At 36.3% G+C, this 17,581-nt stretch overlaps 3 protein-coding genes across 4 annotated transcripts in view; 2 read left to right on the forward strand and 1 right to left on the reverse strand.

Moving 5' to 3' along the window:
• LOC124171020 (xaa-Pro aminopeptidase ApepP-like) overlaps nt 1-3,276 on the forward strand; it is an 83,061-nt gene extending 79,785 nt beyond the window's left edge. Inside the window, exons 13-14 of one of the 2 annotated variants that reach the window (XM_046550155.1) lie at nt 1,363-1,458; nt 2,357-3,275. In XM_046550155.1, the coding sequence (XP_046406111.1) occupies nt 1,363-1,458; nt 2,357-2,485 (225 nt within the window). In that variant the 3' untranslated portion in view covers nt 2,486-3,275. Of the gene's footprint in view, nt 1-1,362; nt 1,459-2,356 lie in introns of both variants that reach the window. The other variant, XM_046550153.1, reaches the window with a different exon arrangement.
• Nucleotides 3,277-4,545: 1,269 nt separating this feature from the next.
• On the forward strand, nt 4,546-5,172 carry LOC124171184 (tigger transposable element-derived protein 4-like). Its single transcript, XM_046550323.1, has one exon. It carries the CDS (start codon nt 4,546-4,548, stop codon nt 5,170-5,172), a length of 627 nt encoding a protein of 208 aa, XP_046406279.1.
• A 5,888-nt stretch (nt 5,173-11,060) lies between these two features.
• Nucleotides 11,061-17,581, reverse strand: part of LOC124170686 (sialin) — a 162,054-nt gene continuing 155,533 nt past the window's right edge. The window contains exons 9-11 of the mRNA XM_046549587.1: nt 17,192-17,347; nt 14,900-14,985; nt 11,061-12,719 (exon numbers count right to left, since the gene is read on the reverse strand). Of these exons, the coding sequence (XP_046405543.1) occupies nt 12,504-12,719; nt 14,900-14,985; nt 17,192-17,347 (458 nt within the window). The 3' untranslated portion in view covers nt 11,061-12,503. The remainder of the gene's footprint in view (nt 12,720-14,899; nt 14,986-17,191; nt 17,348-17,581) is intronic.

Consider the following 17,581-nt stretch of genomic DNA (forward strand, 5'->3'; position numbering starts at 1 on the left):
TAATGCTAGACTTTCCCTATAACTTTACTATAATACTTCAACATAATATTACGTATAGGCGAAGTGAAGTACTTAGCCTTGCACTGCCTCCATTTTATGTTTTCGTTGTTTGTTATTGTTATTTAAGTTCTTTCAAAGACACCACAGACGACACATTCTTGGACAGAAATGTGTCGAAGGATTTCATTGGCTCTTCAGGTTTCCCAATGGTACCAACCTAGCGCGCTTGTACCTATATGATACGAACGATGACTGTGGCTTACATGATCGCTCGATAGAGCGGAACATGATAGGAGAACGTGATGGTCATCTATCGCCGTCGTCGCTATCACATTTACATAATCAAGGTGCTGTATAGACATACTAGGTGGGTCATTCTGCCTCAAAGGAAAAGTCATTTGCCTTGACCAGGATTTGTGAAGCACCTGATTAGGCAAATGATTTTTCCTCCATGGAATTTTTGCACTTGTTTTACCATTGTTTGAATTTACCTCCCCTTTAGTTATGAAATTGGAGAACAAAAAATGTACCCATCATAAGTACAGTAATTACATATCACATAAATACATAGTATCAATAAGTACATTGTACCTATCATTGTCTTCTCCCAAATTCACATTTCACTCTTGCTATGGTAGCTAACTTTTATAATATCTTTCTTGGTATCTTCATGAAACAATTTGAAGCTTATACTGCCAGCCATTCAATTGTTTTTTTATTAACTGAGCCTACTCTAAATTGAGTCAAAAACATACTATGTACCTGATATGATTCCTTTTTTATCTTTCCCGGTCTTTGTAAAGTTTTAACTGCTGGTTCAAATGGGCTTTTTGGTGTTTTTAACAGCCATGTTTTATCCTAAATTCATTGGTATAATTTTGTTGTCAAAATGATTTTAATTATTATCCATTATTTTATTTTAAAATCATATTCCAGGAATAATTTTGGGTGATATTATTCAGCTGTTGTATCAAATATTGTCTCACACACTTAGTAGTTGAACCAGAAACTTTGTTTGAATAGACGAGGGTCGAGCTCAACCAGGATGAAGTCATTGGCTTGTCAATTTTTCTGTATGCTTCAAGGTATTTGGGTTATAATTTTCTCATGGCTCTAAGGATACTATTAAAAAATGCATCCTTTTTTCCATAATATTCATTTGGTCATTGAAAAAATTTCCATTTTGTAATGATGGATCAGGCTGTTGTGGAATTTATTTCCAGACAATGAAAATGGAATGGATTTACAGGTGATGGAAATCATAATTTTTATGTCCTATTTTTTAAAGTTATAAATCTTACTTGAAAAACTTAAGTTTTGCAGTTTGAAAACATAGTATGTATTATTTTTTCTGATTTATAGCCAAATGCAGACAAACAGTATTTGGGATTTGAGACTGCTACACTTGCACCTTATGAGAACAAACTGATAAATCCAGAATTGATGTCTCGTTCTCAGGTGAGTTGATCTTCATGTGTGTCATGTGGGTCATATTTATGCATATTTATTTTGAAACCATTTGAACATATGTATATGTAAATACGGTTTAACATTGTTTAGTTGGGAAGGTCAAGGTCAAAATCTAAGGTTTTAATATTGTCTAAAATGTGATGGAGTGTTGGATAGGAGAAAAAAATTTTTGTCAATTTTATATATTTGGCCAAAAATATATCCATTATTCAGCCTATGGTGGTTAGACTTGAGTCTAATTCATGTTACAGTCAACTTATTGTCTGAGTGCACTACAAGTTGAATTGAAATTTTCATCTGATCTGGAATTGTTTTAACAACTTCAATCAAAATGGACGAGTAAAAATATTGATTGCAGTAATTATTATTAATCAACATTAATCAGGAGTAAGATCTTTAAGTCTCACCTATCATTTTAATAAATGAGACAAAATTTAGTTGGCTGTACCAAAGCACCAATTATTTTGTAAATTTGTTATTTACCCTCTTTGTAGTGCATAGTAATAATGCATGGCATATTTTTTGGAAATCAGTAAAATTTGATAGCCAAATTATTGCAGCTTTTCACATGCTGAAATATTCTACCCAATTTGGCACTCCTTCAGTTTTTGAGCTCATTGATTTGAAGAAATATAATCTGTAAATATTTTACTAAACTCTGAAGAATGTAAGGTATTATGTCTGCAACATTTATTTTACCTACTTAAATGGTTTCATTGGATGTATGTACTTTGCTATCTGATACATTCAGAATAAATCTATGAAGGAAAATTACATTCTGAAAAGAAATAGGATACCTTCTTTCTTTTATCCTGTTATTTAAATATGGTAAGACTTATGATGCTAGGCTCTGAGTGAAAAATTGACAAGATCTTTGCCGTTACAGTTGGAGTGGGTCAACAGCTATCACCAAAGAGTCATGGAGGTTATAGGTTCTCGGCTGTTGGAACAAGGGAAGCATGCTGTTCATTCTTGGCTTGAGGATAAAACACTACCTATTGAAGCTGTATGTTGATAGTAGGTATACATGAATCTAGGGAAGGTCATTAGACTGAGGATTAGGAAGTGTCCTGAACTTCAGAGACTAGTAATTTTTCAGTTACAGTGGATATAAATGACTTCGGGAGTTTCTGACCTCAACCTACTTATGGGACTTTTGAGAAAATGCTGTACGTTTAAGTATTGTATTCAGGCCAATGAAGGCCTACTAAGTTAACTACTTTGTCGTCATAATTTTGAACCATCGATTAATCAAAAAATGTTAACCTTCCAATGGACATTGCATATTTTCTTGTGAAGTGATAGTCATTCCTGATTGAATACTCCAATTTGTATACCTATAAATAATTTCTCTTAAATCATATATGGTTGGTGATGTTTAATGGTTGGTGATGTTTAAAGTATAGTGTAAGAAAATCTCAAATTCAAAGGAGACATCTGTGAACCAACTGCATTTTCTCACAAAATTATGAAATCGATCAGTAAATCACACCCCAATTGTGTTTAATGTGTTGAATGTGCTGAATATTCTCTATGACCTCTTATCACTTTAAAAAAATGTTGGGGTGTGATTTACTGATCGATTTCATAATTTTGTGAGAAAATGCAGTTGGTTCACAGATGTCTCCTTTGAATTTGAGATTTTCTTACACTATACTTTTATAATTGGAAACCTTTACCCTCACATACCCTACCTACTGTTTAGTTGAGGCATTGAGTAATTCCAGTCCTCAGGACATATGTATAAAGCGTATGAAAATTAAGCAAATTAAACAGTATTTTGAAGTATTTAGAGCTAAATTTTGAACCTTGTCAATTAAAAAATAATGAGATACACTTATGTATGAGAAAATCTGGTATGCAATTGTTAAGTACTTTTCAGAGAACAGGTATATCTATGTAAATCCTGACTGAACAGTTTTAGCTGCCATCTAGTCAAAATACAGCGGAACCCCGATCTATCGTTCCCACATTGATCGTTTTCCCGCATTCATCGTTCGCCGTCCCTGGTCCCATAAAAGTCCTATAAAGACAATGTAATTTTTTCCTGCATCTATTGTTCCCCGAAGTATCGTTTTCCCGCATTGATCGTTCGCAGATCACGGTCCCGATGTATATTTTTCCCGCATCGTTTGACAAAAATGAAACAACGTATTTACAATGTAGCATTCGTGGCTAAAATCGACAGGCACATTGTTTGAATCTTCCCCAAGAGATGTTACCACCATAGGGAGAAGCTCAGGGCCGTGAGATGGTCTACCTAATATAGTTCTTGCAATCCGCTATCCCCCCTCCCATCAGCACTCGATCCATCCCTCTGACTCTTTCCTCCTCTCTGAGACCAACCAAGAGGCATCTAACATCCCAGGTCACGTTTCGTGCCGGGATCGTGTTACGAGGACCATTAATCATTAGCATCGAAAGGAAATATCAAGTTACACGATAATAATAGAAAAGTATTTCACCCCTCCTCCTTTCTCTCCCTCTGACCTTTTTCATCTTAATTGGCTTCAAAGCTCCCATTTCTGAGAGCCACCTGCTGCCTTAGTCACCTAATGGCCCCAAAGGTGAGTAACAATGACTCTCGGCAATTGGAATTATACCTTCATTAGATTGAAATATTAGTAATATGCTCGTAATTCAAGAAATAATGAGACCAAACACGATGTATTTTTGACATTAATTGAGCCTTTTAAGCGAGGAAATAGTTGGTAAAAGACGGGCAGACGAAACTCGATTGGCGAAATTTTGGCAAAACTCGTTACCCTCGCATTTGAGCTTCTCGTCGGTTGATCCAAAATTTTTTTCGGAAACAATATCAGGTAACAATTTATGACATACTGGAAATTTCTCATGTCAGATTCACTAACAAACGGATATTTCAGGATATTTTGTTATACAAGGATTGGTCGCGCTTCACCCTCGACAATCGGCTCTGCGTCAGTTCCGAACTTCACCTCATACGAGTGGTTCCGTATTTTCCTGTGTTTGCTGACTTCAAGCCAGTGTTTTCGGTATGGCTTTGTGAAGCCTGGTGTCATTTTTATTAGTTTAATTTTTATTCGTCTTTGGGCCATGGCCCTCCCAAAGAAGCAAGTGAGAACTTTGAAAGATCGTCTCCAAATAATTGAAGAAGTGGAAAAAAATCCGGGAGAAAAGCGAGTTGACATTGCAAAACGTCTCAGGTGGTCTGCAAGTACATTAAACTCTATAATAGCCGAGAAGAGGGAGATTCGAGAGCAAATAGAAAAATGTGGGAGTGCATCCAAGAAGAGAAAGACTGGAAAGGAGTCCACATTTGCTGAATTGGAAACGGTGCTCTTCAATTGGTTCCAGCAGGCACGGGAATCTAATATTCCCATTGATGGAGTGATATTAAAGGAAAAAGCGAAGATTGCCACCCAATTGAACGTTGAAAATTTTAAGGCTTCCAAAGGCTGGATAAGTCGATTCAAAAATCGACATGGTCTTGTATTCAAGAAGCTAGTGGGAGAGAGTGCAGAAGTAAATGCTGAAAGCACGGATGACTGGCTGGAAAGTCTGCCATTAATTCTGGAGGGCTACGATCCACGAGATTTGTATAATGCGGATGAGACTGGTCTGTTTTTCAATGTGCTTCCAGATAGAACATTGGCCTACAAAGGAGAATGCTGCCATAGCGGTAAATTATCCAAAGACAGGCTAACGGTTTTCTTTGCGTGAATAGTGATGGCAGCGACAAGCGAGTGCCGATTGTGATAGGGAAATCTGCAAAATCGAGGTGCTTCAAAACTGTTCGAACATTGCCAACAAAATATTATGCAAACAGTAAATCATGGATGACGACAGAAATTTTTATTTCATTCCTCCATGCATTAGACACGCAGCTGGGGGGGCAAAATAGAAAAATTATCCTCTGTGAATAACTGTGGGGCACATCCCAAAGACACATCTTTTTTGAGGAATGTTAAAGTGGTACGGTTCCCAGCAAACTGTACAAGTATGCTCCAGCCACTTGACTTAGGGATTATACGCAGTACTATAAGCGATTAAAAGCGTACTATAGACAACGCCTCATACAAAAATCCATGTGCCTTAGGGAGTCAGGAAAGGCAATGAAGAAAAAACTTAACGTACTTGAAGTACTCCACTACATTTTGGCAGCATGGAAACAAGTGAGCCAGCACACTTTTCAGAATTGCTTCCGTAAAGCTGGGCACAGATACCGGATTGATAATAATGAACTTGCAGACGGTGATGTTGATGATTTCGGTCAAGACTGGGAAGAACTCTGTAGAGCCCAGAAATACGATTTTCAGAGCTTCGTTGCAGTAGATCATCATGTGGTTACAAGTGGCACTGAAACCATTGAAGAACTGTGCAAGGCGTACACATCTACTGGGGCTGTAGAGGAAGAAGAGGAAAACGAAGTAGAAGTGATCCCAAGCTTCGTCGAGGCTTACGAAGTTTTACAAAAAGTGAAAGCGTTTTTCTATGCACATAGTGGAAGCGACGAGGATCGTGAAAACATTTTAAGTCTCGAAAAATCATATTTTCAACTACGACAGAATACCGCTAAGAAACAGAAGACAGTGCATGACTTCTTTGAAAAGCGTAGTAATTAAAATGTGAACAGTTTTAATAGTGTTTATCCTAGCCAAAAGTAATTCAATACTATTATTTAATGGGTTTTATAAATTATAATTTGTGTGTTTGTTTGAAAAAGGGTGTCTGGTGAATGCAACCAGTAAAATTCCAATATGTTTGAGGTAATGCCATAGAGTAAGTACATACTCCGTTAGTTGGATCATTATTTTGGGTTGAATCCAGTACTCCTCATCCCAAGTAGACGACCGACGTTGGGCCTTGAAAGGCACTGACGAGGGGAGATGGCGTACCTCGCTATGCCTTTTTCAATGCCATATTTTAATGGCTATCGGAATGCCGAACGCTTCTTGGAATGGGTACGGTTCCATGGAATGGGCCTTGGTTTGATTGTATTTTTCATGCGGTACATTTAACATGCATTACATAATATAAAAATAGCAACCCTCTCTCCATGAGGTATGGTGGTGTAATGATTATCATTGTTATTATCCATTGGGGGGGTTTGCGGCTCCGTGGGAGCGATGTATTTTGTTGCCTTCTAATAGATCATTTTTGCCCAGCTTTAATATAATTTAAATTGTGGCCAGCCTAGGCCAGAGGATAAATTTTTTGTCCTCGTAATGGCTTTTGGGTATTGAAGCAATCTTATTCCAAACGCGGAGATAGGAAGACTACACTAGAAAGTGTTGGTCCCCCACCGGCACAATTAGTCTTCGGAACTCTGTCAAAAAAACAGGCCTGCAACACATTTCCGAAAACACTTCTGGTGTATACAAGTTTTGATGCAAATCATGTGTATTTTAGCATGCAGTTGAATTTCGGTGGTGATAGATGGTCGTAATAAGACTGCCGAATCCGTCGTGGCAGTGTGAATGCTGGAACAGCGAGCAAACATTTTTAGCAAGGTATCGTATTCCTTAGGATTATTGAAAGAGATATTAGTCGAACCATGTATATGCCCAAAATGTTCACATAAAATTCAAATATTCCTGTAAATAGCTACCTTCCTACATTAATCCTTTATAGAATATCACAATAGGGTGGTTTCCTGTTTTTTTTATTGCTTAAATTGAAAGATTATTACTCCTGGAGTACGCATTTCACACTTTTAGATTTTTAAATGGCGATATCTATTTTTTGCGATTAAATGAAAAGTGAAAATTTTCAAGCGTGCGAAAACGCGATACCTAAGTATGAATGCTGGGAAAAGCCCGTGTGACGTCATTCTGGTTCCAGCTGCCCCCGTGTCAGGCCAACTCAGTGCGAGGCTATGAGCAGGTAGCGCTTGGCTTAATTAAGGATTATTATTACCTTATCAAACGAAGGAAACTTTGCGACTATAGGAAGTTTTAATAGGTGATTATTAAGAGATGTTTCCCTGAAGTCTGTGCCTCATGCATGTATTGGTAATCTCAGACGATGTAAAACTCCTATCTACTCATATAGAAACTTGGTCCCTGTCACGTGGGAACGTCACGTGGAGTGGTATCGTATGGGCACCAATCTGGCCGTTTTCTAATGCGGATAAAATTGACCACTGACATTTGTCTAAACTGGGTTTTCTAAAACCAAATAATTTTTATGTTATGAATACGCTAATGGTGGGTAACGAATCGCAATCAATGACTTTCGTTTTCTTTGATGAAGGAAACTACCCTATTACTCGCCAAAATCCTGAGCTTCTTTCCACATAGGCAACCGTGCCGAACATTCCCGTATTCCTCGTTTTCCCGCATTCATCATTTATTTCGTCCATCCCCTTGAAAAACAATAGATCGAGGGTCCACTGTAGGTCGCCTAAGTACACTCCAGATCTACTCCTAGTATTGCTATTGAAAGCGGTGAGGAGTTAATTTTAGGTTGCATATTTGCATCCCAAACTTGAAAAATTGTGGGATGGAAAGAAATAAAACCATGAAATTTTATTCGGGAATCATGCTAAATATTAAAACACAAATGATTGAGCGGAGTAGGATTTAAGCATTAAGTTTAATATCACTCACTGATCAAGGAGGAAAATTTTGTGAATTGGGCTATTACTGTATTATTTGTGTAGAAAAGATTATGCTGATATAATATTCAGCGAAACTTTTAGATTTGGGTGTTTTGTATCTTTTGGTGTTAAGGCATTCCAATCCACCATTGAATTAAATCTAAATATGCTATTCCAATCTTCTATTCCATTTCAAAGAAATTGCCCACTCCTCCTGTTGATTACATGGATATTGATACTAAATTTTGACAAGGATCCAAGACTATACCAAAACATTCCTCAAACCTGCTACTGTCAATAATATGTGGTAATGCCATTAAGGTGGGGCTGTTAGTGGAAGGTTGAGATTCAATTGGAGGCATGACCATTCTACGCTTTTCTGTGACAGTTATGTCAATACAATACAGACATTCCTCACTTAACAAAAATTTGCTCAGCATCAGTGGTGTCATAGCAAAATTTGAAGTGCCGAAATGCACTTTCCTTGACTTTTTTTACCAGTGAAATATCACTCTGTGTGTTTTTTATTACAAGTTATTATTTACATCTTATTAAAAAAATTGTTTTGGTTACGATGTATGTATTAGAAATTTTGGGGCACCAAAATTGATAAAAGTGTTATAATAATAATAATTTTTTATTAGCCCTGTTGATCCAAGAAATTGGATATAGGGCAAGTCAAGAATACAAAATACTACAAACTCACAATATGTACACACAATCAAGGTCATATACAGAAGAATGGAGAAGTAAAATAATTCATTTTAAGCAAATATCAATCAGTACAAACTCACTATAAAAAGATTAAAAAAAAACAATTATTTTACAAGTACAAATTCACATTATACACACACAATCCAAAACTCTAACGATTGAAATACTAATTCACAGTGTAAAAGGCTCCATCAATCAAAAAACCTTTTAGCAGTTTTTAAAATTGCAGTAAAGATTTAGTTTCCTTAATCTCTTTTGGTAGAGAATTAAAAAACAACACACCAGCATACACTGGGCTTTTGGCATATAGAGAGAGGTTATGAGAGATCACTCCAAAGTCTTTATTATATCTTGTGTTGTGATTGTGAATGTCGTTGTTTACTAGCAGCTTGAGGGACATGTGCTGTTCTTTTACGTATAAAATTGAGGAGTAGATATAAATGCAAGTGAGGGTCATGAGGTTCTGCTCCTTAAAAAGGATTCTGCAGCTACTGCGTTTTCCAACACCTGCCAATATCCTCACGGCCCATTTCTGTAATCGAAACAATCTCAGGGTGTGTTGTGAGTGACCCCATACAGCAATGCTATATTTGAGCCTGCTATAGATATTAGCATAATAGATTGATAAAGCTGTCTCCATACTGGAGATAGGAACAAGTCGTCTTAGCAGGTAGCACCCTGAGGTTAACTTGGAACAAGCATTCTGACACCATGACACCACAGCTTGGCTTGGCAGGGTTCCCACTCAACCGTGAATAAGCCGCGAATTTTGTCTACCCTGAAAAAACCTGGAAATAGAATCTAGATAAGAAGTTTTCCCCTTTATGTTTGATTTTGATGAACCAGCGGCAGCCCGATGTAATGTGACATATTGGTCAATCATGCATTCTTTAACAATGCGTTATTAAAATTTTTTTACTTGGCAAATGAAATTATGGAGATATCTTAATTTTTTTTACAGAGCTTTCCTTCTAATTTACATCTTTAGTGATATTATTTTCATTCACTTCTTATGGTTGCTCATTTAAATTAACCATTAAGACAGACAATAAGAGTTCATCGTTGGAACTGAGTATCGAGAACCAATGGGGGAGAACCGGACTGGTACTGAGAACCTAAAAAAATTAGAAACCGGCTCATCCTTAGTTAAAATAAATTGAAAAATAAGTTTTGTGTCTTACTTACTCTTACCCCTGTGGCCAATCGAAACCTAGAAGGTCTTTGGCCTTACCAACTAGGCACCTCCCTGTTCTACGGTCCCCTGCCATATCCAGCTGGGTCCCTTACCATATCTTTCTCACATCCTTCTTAACTTCATCGCCCCAGCGCATTCTTGGTCTTCTTTCCGCACTTTTGCCTTCAAGTCTGCCTTCTAGAACTTGTTTCAGCATTGTGTCCTCACTTCTTCTATAGAGGTGGACCAGCCATCTTATTCTCTTGCTTTTGATTATTCCCACGATATATGTCTTAAGTAAAGATTTATCAATGGAAATGTTTTAAATTTAACCTAATTTTTTGGTTACTACCTTCTAATTCAATAGTACCTCAGAATAAGTTCAACCAATTCTGGCATGATGTAGTGGAAGGTCAGCATACTAAAATAAAAGTGTAACTGCCTTTTATTTCATTTAATAGTGTCTTTTTGCACCTTTGTTTGTAACAGAGTAAAAGTTGGTGTATTGTTAAACTGACTTTAATGAGAGTGTCAGCTTCCATCCTGTACGGATTCAGACATATTTATTGGAGCTTTTCAGAGCTTTATTGTTTGCACAGGTAGGAAGCTAGGGGTTGACTTGCCAGGGTGGTTGGAAGTAAAACCCTATAGGGGCCCAAACAGACAAACCCCCTTAAACCAAATTAGAGAAAAACCTAGGGTAGCCAGTCTGCTGCTGTAAGAGGCATTCAAATTCACAGGAGTGAGGGAATTAGGATTAATATTCTGTGGCCTTGAGTTCAATTATGTCCCCTAAAATATTAATGGAAAGTGCTGAGTCTGTACTTGTTGTCCCTACATCACTCTTATTTGCTAGAATGAGGTAAGAAAGATAATTGATGCTTCAGTTTAGTGTGAGTAAAATATTACCAAGCATCTCAATACATAAAAAATTTACATCATAAGAAATGTACAGGTTTTTTTTCCTAAGGCCACAGGCCATTCCAACATTTCCAAGAAATGTGTTTATTTCACCATTTAAACTTGTATATTTCAACATATTTTTGCCAAAACTGCATGTAAGCTGTAATGAGAGTAACTTAAAAGTAATTTGTGGATAATGAAAAAAGAACTCTGTTTGAATTGTTGCTAAAAATTTTATTTTCTCAAAAGTTTTTTTTAACTATAATGGAGAATTTTCTTTATACAGTTCGAAAATCATCCTAAATATGAATGTAACGATAAACATACAAAAAGTTTTACCTCTCAAATTGTAGTAGTCCTGAAAATGAAAAACAACTGGAGTTTGATTGTAAGTAGAGTACGTTAACTTTAAACTTGCCAGTGCATTCACATAAAATAAGACACCAGAACATGAACAAAAATATAATCATCATAAAATTCAGAAGTAAAGTCTCTAACGATAAAATTAAAAACTGCATGCTTCAAAAACTACTCCTCTTTCATGAAATACCTCATCTAATAATTTGCCATGGTAATATTTCATTACAAGCTCCATGAATCATCACAAAAATCACACAAAGGGAATGATGGTAATATGAGGATTTCCATTGGTGCTTGAGTTCAGTGTGAGTGAGAGTAAAATATTACCAAGCATCTCAATACATAAAAAAATGTACATCATAAGAAATTTACAGGATTTTTTCCTAAGGCCACAGGCCATTCCAATGTTTCCAAGAAATGTGTTTATTTCACCATTTAAACTGGTATTTTTCAACATATTTTTGCAAAAATTGCATGTAAGCAGGCCAGCAACATTGAAAATTCAGGGGAATGCTGTAGGATTGGAATCATATATTGGCACAGATAGAAACACAACTCAGACACACACTGATCAGAGATTCTTAATTTTCATTGGGTACACTTTAGGAAAGAGTGACTATCATACTTCTTTGCTATTGGCAAATGGAAAATGCTGATTAAATCAGAATGAAGTGAAATCTTTCAGCCATTAAACATTGATGGCTTGAGTTATACTCTAAAATGAAATATTGTTTATGCATCACAATATCATTTAATTGACATTATGCATGAAGTTGAGTATCACAAATGACACTTCGCTCACACCTTGCATATTACACTTCCACGATGCTCTTGACGTCTTCTCTGAGACTAAGTCAATCAAGCTAAACACAAATTTTATTGCTCTCAAGGATTTTTTCTTCCGGATGAATATATTGCTTAACAACTAAAAACGTTTATTTCCACAACATAATTTTAAGCAAGCGTGTTCAAAACTCGACAGATATTGGAATGGAACAGTAACATTTAAAACTCCACCCATGATAATGTTTACATGGCTTGTCTCTGTGAAAATGAGTTAGACCCTAATTTTCATTCACATACCTACTTCCCATCGAAGTCTCTTCGCTCCATGAATCTTGAGTTTTGTACACTCACCACCTTTCCCAGAGATGAATTGATTTACTATACTGCACATAATTGCAATATCTCACATAACGTTTCGCATCTTACATCTGATTACTCCTATTTCCCTACATGCTCATCAATTAACTTCAACTTAACAAGCTCTTAGACTGCCTTGATGTGACTAAGTTATCTTCCTTATGTTTTACTGCGAATCGGCACCATTTCTTCTCTAGCTTCCTCAACATCATCATCATCATTAACAGATACCGCTGTTGGCTTGCCTCCTTTCAAGTAATCAGGTGAATTCCATGGCTGTAACTCTCCAGTGCCGAATATCAGGAAAACTAGAGAACCAACTCCATACACACCAGCCAAAATCCAGAAAACTATCTTCCATTGAGCATATGTTTGCTGAAAGAAGACAAAAAAATTGTAAATAATTACATTCTCTTGCAAGTTCAGATACTTCAGGCCATTAGTAGTATAAAATCAAGTGTACTTTGCTCAAAGTGTTAATGAATGCAAAAGGAACCTATATCATACACATCACAAAACTGTAAAATAATTGCCTCTGCGAACTGCCAAAATCCTGTATCAGTATCGAAAAAGAAGCCGAATATATTATTAAAAAAAGTTTATCACCTAGATTTTGCTAACACCATGAGCAAAAATGGGGCACTTATTAGCATTGAAAAATATTCCTGGTTCTTGCCATCTTCCTCAGAGTTGCAAATGAAAAAGTTTTGATATCCGTGGAAGGAATTTTCAGTTATCCTACCCTGGAAAAATTCCCACCTCTTGATGCTGGAATTCATTTTTTCATCTGCCATCATCAAGGTTGACTATGGCCTTTGAAATGAAAGGATATATTTAAGGAATTTCACCCAAATAATATTTAAATTTTCATGAGTGGAAACACCACTTTGTCCTGGGCAAAGGCTTTGCCGACTTATACCTTTTCCCATTTTATTCTTAATTTTATCTTGTTTTCTCAATTCTTATTTCGGCTTCGGAGACCACCACTCAATGAAATTTGACAATCTAATGACATGGATTGGGAAAGGGTATTAACATCACTAGTTTGAAATGCTTGTTGACTTAGAGGGAACTGGCAAGTGGTGCTAATTTATCGCCTGTAGCTGTCCTTTCTTTAGGCTGACACAAGGGGAAAATTGAATCACAGTATCACTTTCAAGTGATGGAACTTGTAACACAAGTCAATGATTGAAATACATATTCAAGATTTTAACACTGTATTTAGATTAATGGGGAGTGATTTTTTGGGCACTGCCAGGTCTGATCTATACTACACAATATTACATAGTATATTCTGAGTACTGAGCTTCAACAGAGTCATAGTTTGGCTTTGTACATTTCAAAGGCATACCCTCTCCAGTCATAGCGATCTCAACTCTCACCCCCCTCTTGTCTGTCACTTTCGTATGCAACTGGCCTGGACCCCACAAATTGTAAACTGACACTCTTACAGCATGTGGGTGCCATCAACTCATTTTCTTATAGTAGTTTTTTCAAACTGTCTTCTAGAGTAAAGAAATATCCTGTAAAGTTATTTGTGTCCTCCCGTTTAATATAAAAAATTTTAAGAATATCTATTGGTTGAATTAGCAATTTATGGGCATTAATTGGTCTATATATAAAAACATTATCATAAAATTTAATGAGATAAAAATGTATACACAACTCATTAGTGACAGAGCAAGATTTTCTCTTTCAATTTGTCAATTCTCTGCAAAATATATAAAATGCATGAGTTTCAGTGTTTCGTATTTTGCAATAGTTACCAACCAGATATATATACATAGAGGAAACATGCAACAAAAAATAGAAATGGCTATGCACTTGCTGTCACTGAGTTTGAACTCAAGTAGGTCGCATCCCACATAGCACAAAATATCTTATACATATGTCTTCGATATCTTAAATATCATCCAGATGTCTAGAAAACATCTTCAAAGTCTGTGACGTTTTAAAAATCTACTAGATGTCTAGTACATACATGTCTTTTTGAGCGGAGACTTTTTATATACGTCCAGTGAAATTAGCCAAAAAGCACCCAAATCTTGAAAAAAAAAACTGTAACTGCTATGCTTTTTGGTGGATGGATAGATAAAGTCATTGTACGCATGTGCACTAAAAAAGCAAAGGCAACTCTTCTGGTAAATGTTTATAAAAGCGATTTTATTTTACAGTAGCTTCTTTTTTAAATTTCGACTAGATGTCTAGAATATGTCTGTTCTATGAAAGTATGGCTACTGTTTAGCCTTCAAAATTACTTGAATTTTAGATAGTGAAAGTAATGTAGCAAAACGATGAATTTAAAGAAATGATGCATATTTCAAAAAACAATAATATTTGTGATGAAAGAACAGACATCAACTATTTAAACAAAATTTATTATTATTTAATTAATCAAAATTGATAGGTAACCATGAACTGTCTCAGCTTAGTTGCCATCAATAAACAAATCCAATTCAATGGAATAAGAGGTATGTCAAAATTCTAGTCTGCTTTTTATAATTTATCTTTAAAATGTATGAAAACATTAAATATCAGAAAAATATGTGACTTACATTGTTAAATGTGAGTGATCCCACCATAAATGTGGAAAGGAAACCACCGAGAGACGACAAGGTGTTGGCCATTCCAAAAATTGTACCTAAAATATTGTAAGAAAGAAATAAAATTCACAACTTATCAACAATCATGTAGAAAATACATCACATGCAATGTATGTACATTGAAGCTTCCCTGTGTGCAGGGATTGCAGTCCTTGATGATACCCCATTGCACAAATAGACATTCAAAGGAGAATTAGCCTTATGGAAATATGAGGGTATCAAAACATAGTGTGATAAATAAGATTCCTAGGTTGAGAGAAAAGGGATTAGAGGTATTTTCCTATAAATATTATAATTGAACTTATGACTCCAGCGGCTACTCTCACTTGCCCTGTCTGAGCTTTATACAGATGGTGAATGAGTCGCATATCCTCTAATCTATGCCTATTTTCTGAAGAAAGGTCATTAATATCACCCAGTCCACTCCATCAAATACTTTTTCAAAATCCATGAAGCAAGCACGTCCTGGTTATATTCCAAGGTATTCATGACTAGAGTCCTCATTACTGCTTTCTTATCATCCCTGAAACGGAATTGATCGCTGCTCAAACAATAATTTTCTCTCACCTCCATGCATCTATGTATTTATTATCCTAAGGACAACTTTTCTGGCATCTGATGTTATGCTAATAGTCCTACAGTATCTGGATTGTGAAGCTTTTTTCTCCATCAGTAGTGTAATTATGACTCTTAGGAAACTATTTGGCCAAGACTCCTCATAGATCGTAAAAAAAAGTTCTACAATGTTGTCTTCCCAACATCCCACTCTGTAGGAGCTCACACAGTTCCATATCCAGTGCATTCCTTGCCTTCTTATCCTGAAGGGCAGTCTTGATTTCTGCATCATAGGCCCCAAGTCCAGATCATCGTCATCCACCACATTGCCCTCATCCATCTCCATAGCTTTTATCTGCTGACACACAGGGGCGCAGCTAGGAATTAAGGTTGGGGGAGGTTTAGGTGCAACTAATACCGGGGTGTGTGGGGGTATGGAATACCCATCAGGATAAGTGGTAGTAGCGATATTAATAAATTGCGGAATTGTAAGATAAACGGTTCAAAATGGTGAGTTTTACGGCTTTCTTAGGGATATTTAATTTATTCTTACACTAATATATAAGTTATATCAATCGAATTAAGTAAATGTATTAAACTTTAAAATTTCTCTGAGCTCTGGGGGGGGGGGGGTTTTAACCCCCAAAACCCCCCTCGCTGCACCACTGCTGTCACACATATCTTCCACATATTTATTCCATCTACTCTGGACCTCATCCTATTCTGTTAGTATCCTTCCTATATTATCCTCAATTTTTTGTATGGCTTGCTCACTTTTGCAGCTCACTAATGACTTAACCTTGGCAGACAAAGTGCCAACCTCTTTTTTTTAACTTTTCCATGTCTTCAAACCAACTTTTCCACCAAGCCTCTCTTGCCTTCTTGATTTTCTGCCTTAATCTATTATTTATTTCCCTATACATGCACTCTTTTGCCTTGTGTCTACATTCGACTACTTCCTTCTGTCCTTCATTTTCTTTATCATTTCTCCCCTTATGTATCCATGGTTTCTGTCTACTCTCTATATGTCCAATTGACTGAAACCTTGTATCAATGTCTACCACCAGAATCTGACTATCCTCCCCACCACAATATACAATTCTGTTCATATCACTCCAGTAGTCCCTGCTATCCTTCCATGTGGATCTACTTCACACAATCTTAAAATATGTATTCTTTCTTTGTCCATCACTCTTTTTTATTTTCTAGCTTACCTACCCTCATCATTGTCCTAACATTTCTTCTTTCTTGGATGTTGCTGATGATATGTCTCTCCAATGATTTCGCATTATGGCAACCCCGAGGACCTTGTTGATCTTGCTGCAGTGATGATTACCAACGTAAAGAGCTGGGTCTCATTAGATGAGTTTCCAAGGATCATTTGATCGCACTCCATGAACTCAGGGAAGACGTAGTTGGTTAGATTTCCCGAGCCCATCCCAACATTGTTTTTTACTTGACATCATGGCTACCTTTCACCTGGCTCCTACCATTTGACCTATTTGACATGGGTGGATCTAGTGCGAGAATTGGAGAATTAGATGCTGGTACACGTTAGGGGTGTTCGGAATGTGCAAGCCTTCCAACCACAACAAGGTGGTAGTTCCAAGGAAACATTATGTGTTTTAAATAGTCCAAATCATTCCACTTAACCTTATTAATTTGAATTCAATTCACTAATTTACTTACCTGAGAAATTTGGTGCAATATCTAATCCATTTCCAAGATATCCTGCAGTGACAGCTCCATTTACTGTCAGAGCAGTAGTAAAAATAGCCACAGAAGCTAATCGATCACAGCCAACAAATACTTGAGTCAGCATTAGGAATGAAGGAAGCATCACAGCTGTAAATATAGAAAAAGAAAACAGAAATTATTTAACCATTTATTTCTCTGTTAAATTATTTAAATGAAGGAATTCACATTTATGTCATTAATTTATTATGGGGGAAATATATATTTCTCCTGACAAAAAAACTGCTACAAATATTAAATAGTGAATGTGATCATATTTATTATATGAATTTTCTTTGAGATTATCCCTTTTTATAGTAATGTATGTATGCAATTAAGTTTGCA

Source organism: Ischnura elegans, chromosome X (assembly GCF_921293095.1).
Source record: "Ischnura elegans chromosome X, ioIscEleg1.1, whole genome shotgun sequence".
Taxonomy (NCBI): Eukaryota; Metazoa; Arthropoda; class Insecta; order Odonata; family Coenagrionidae; genus Ischnura; species Ischnura elegans.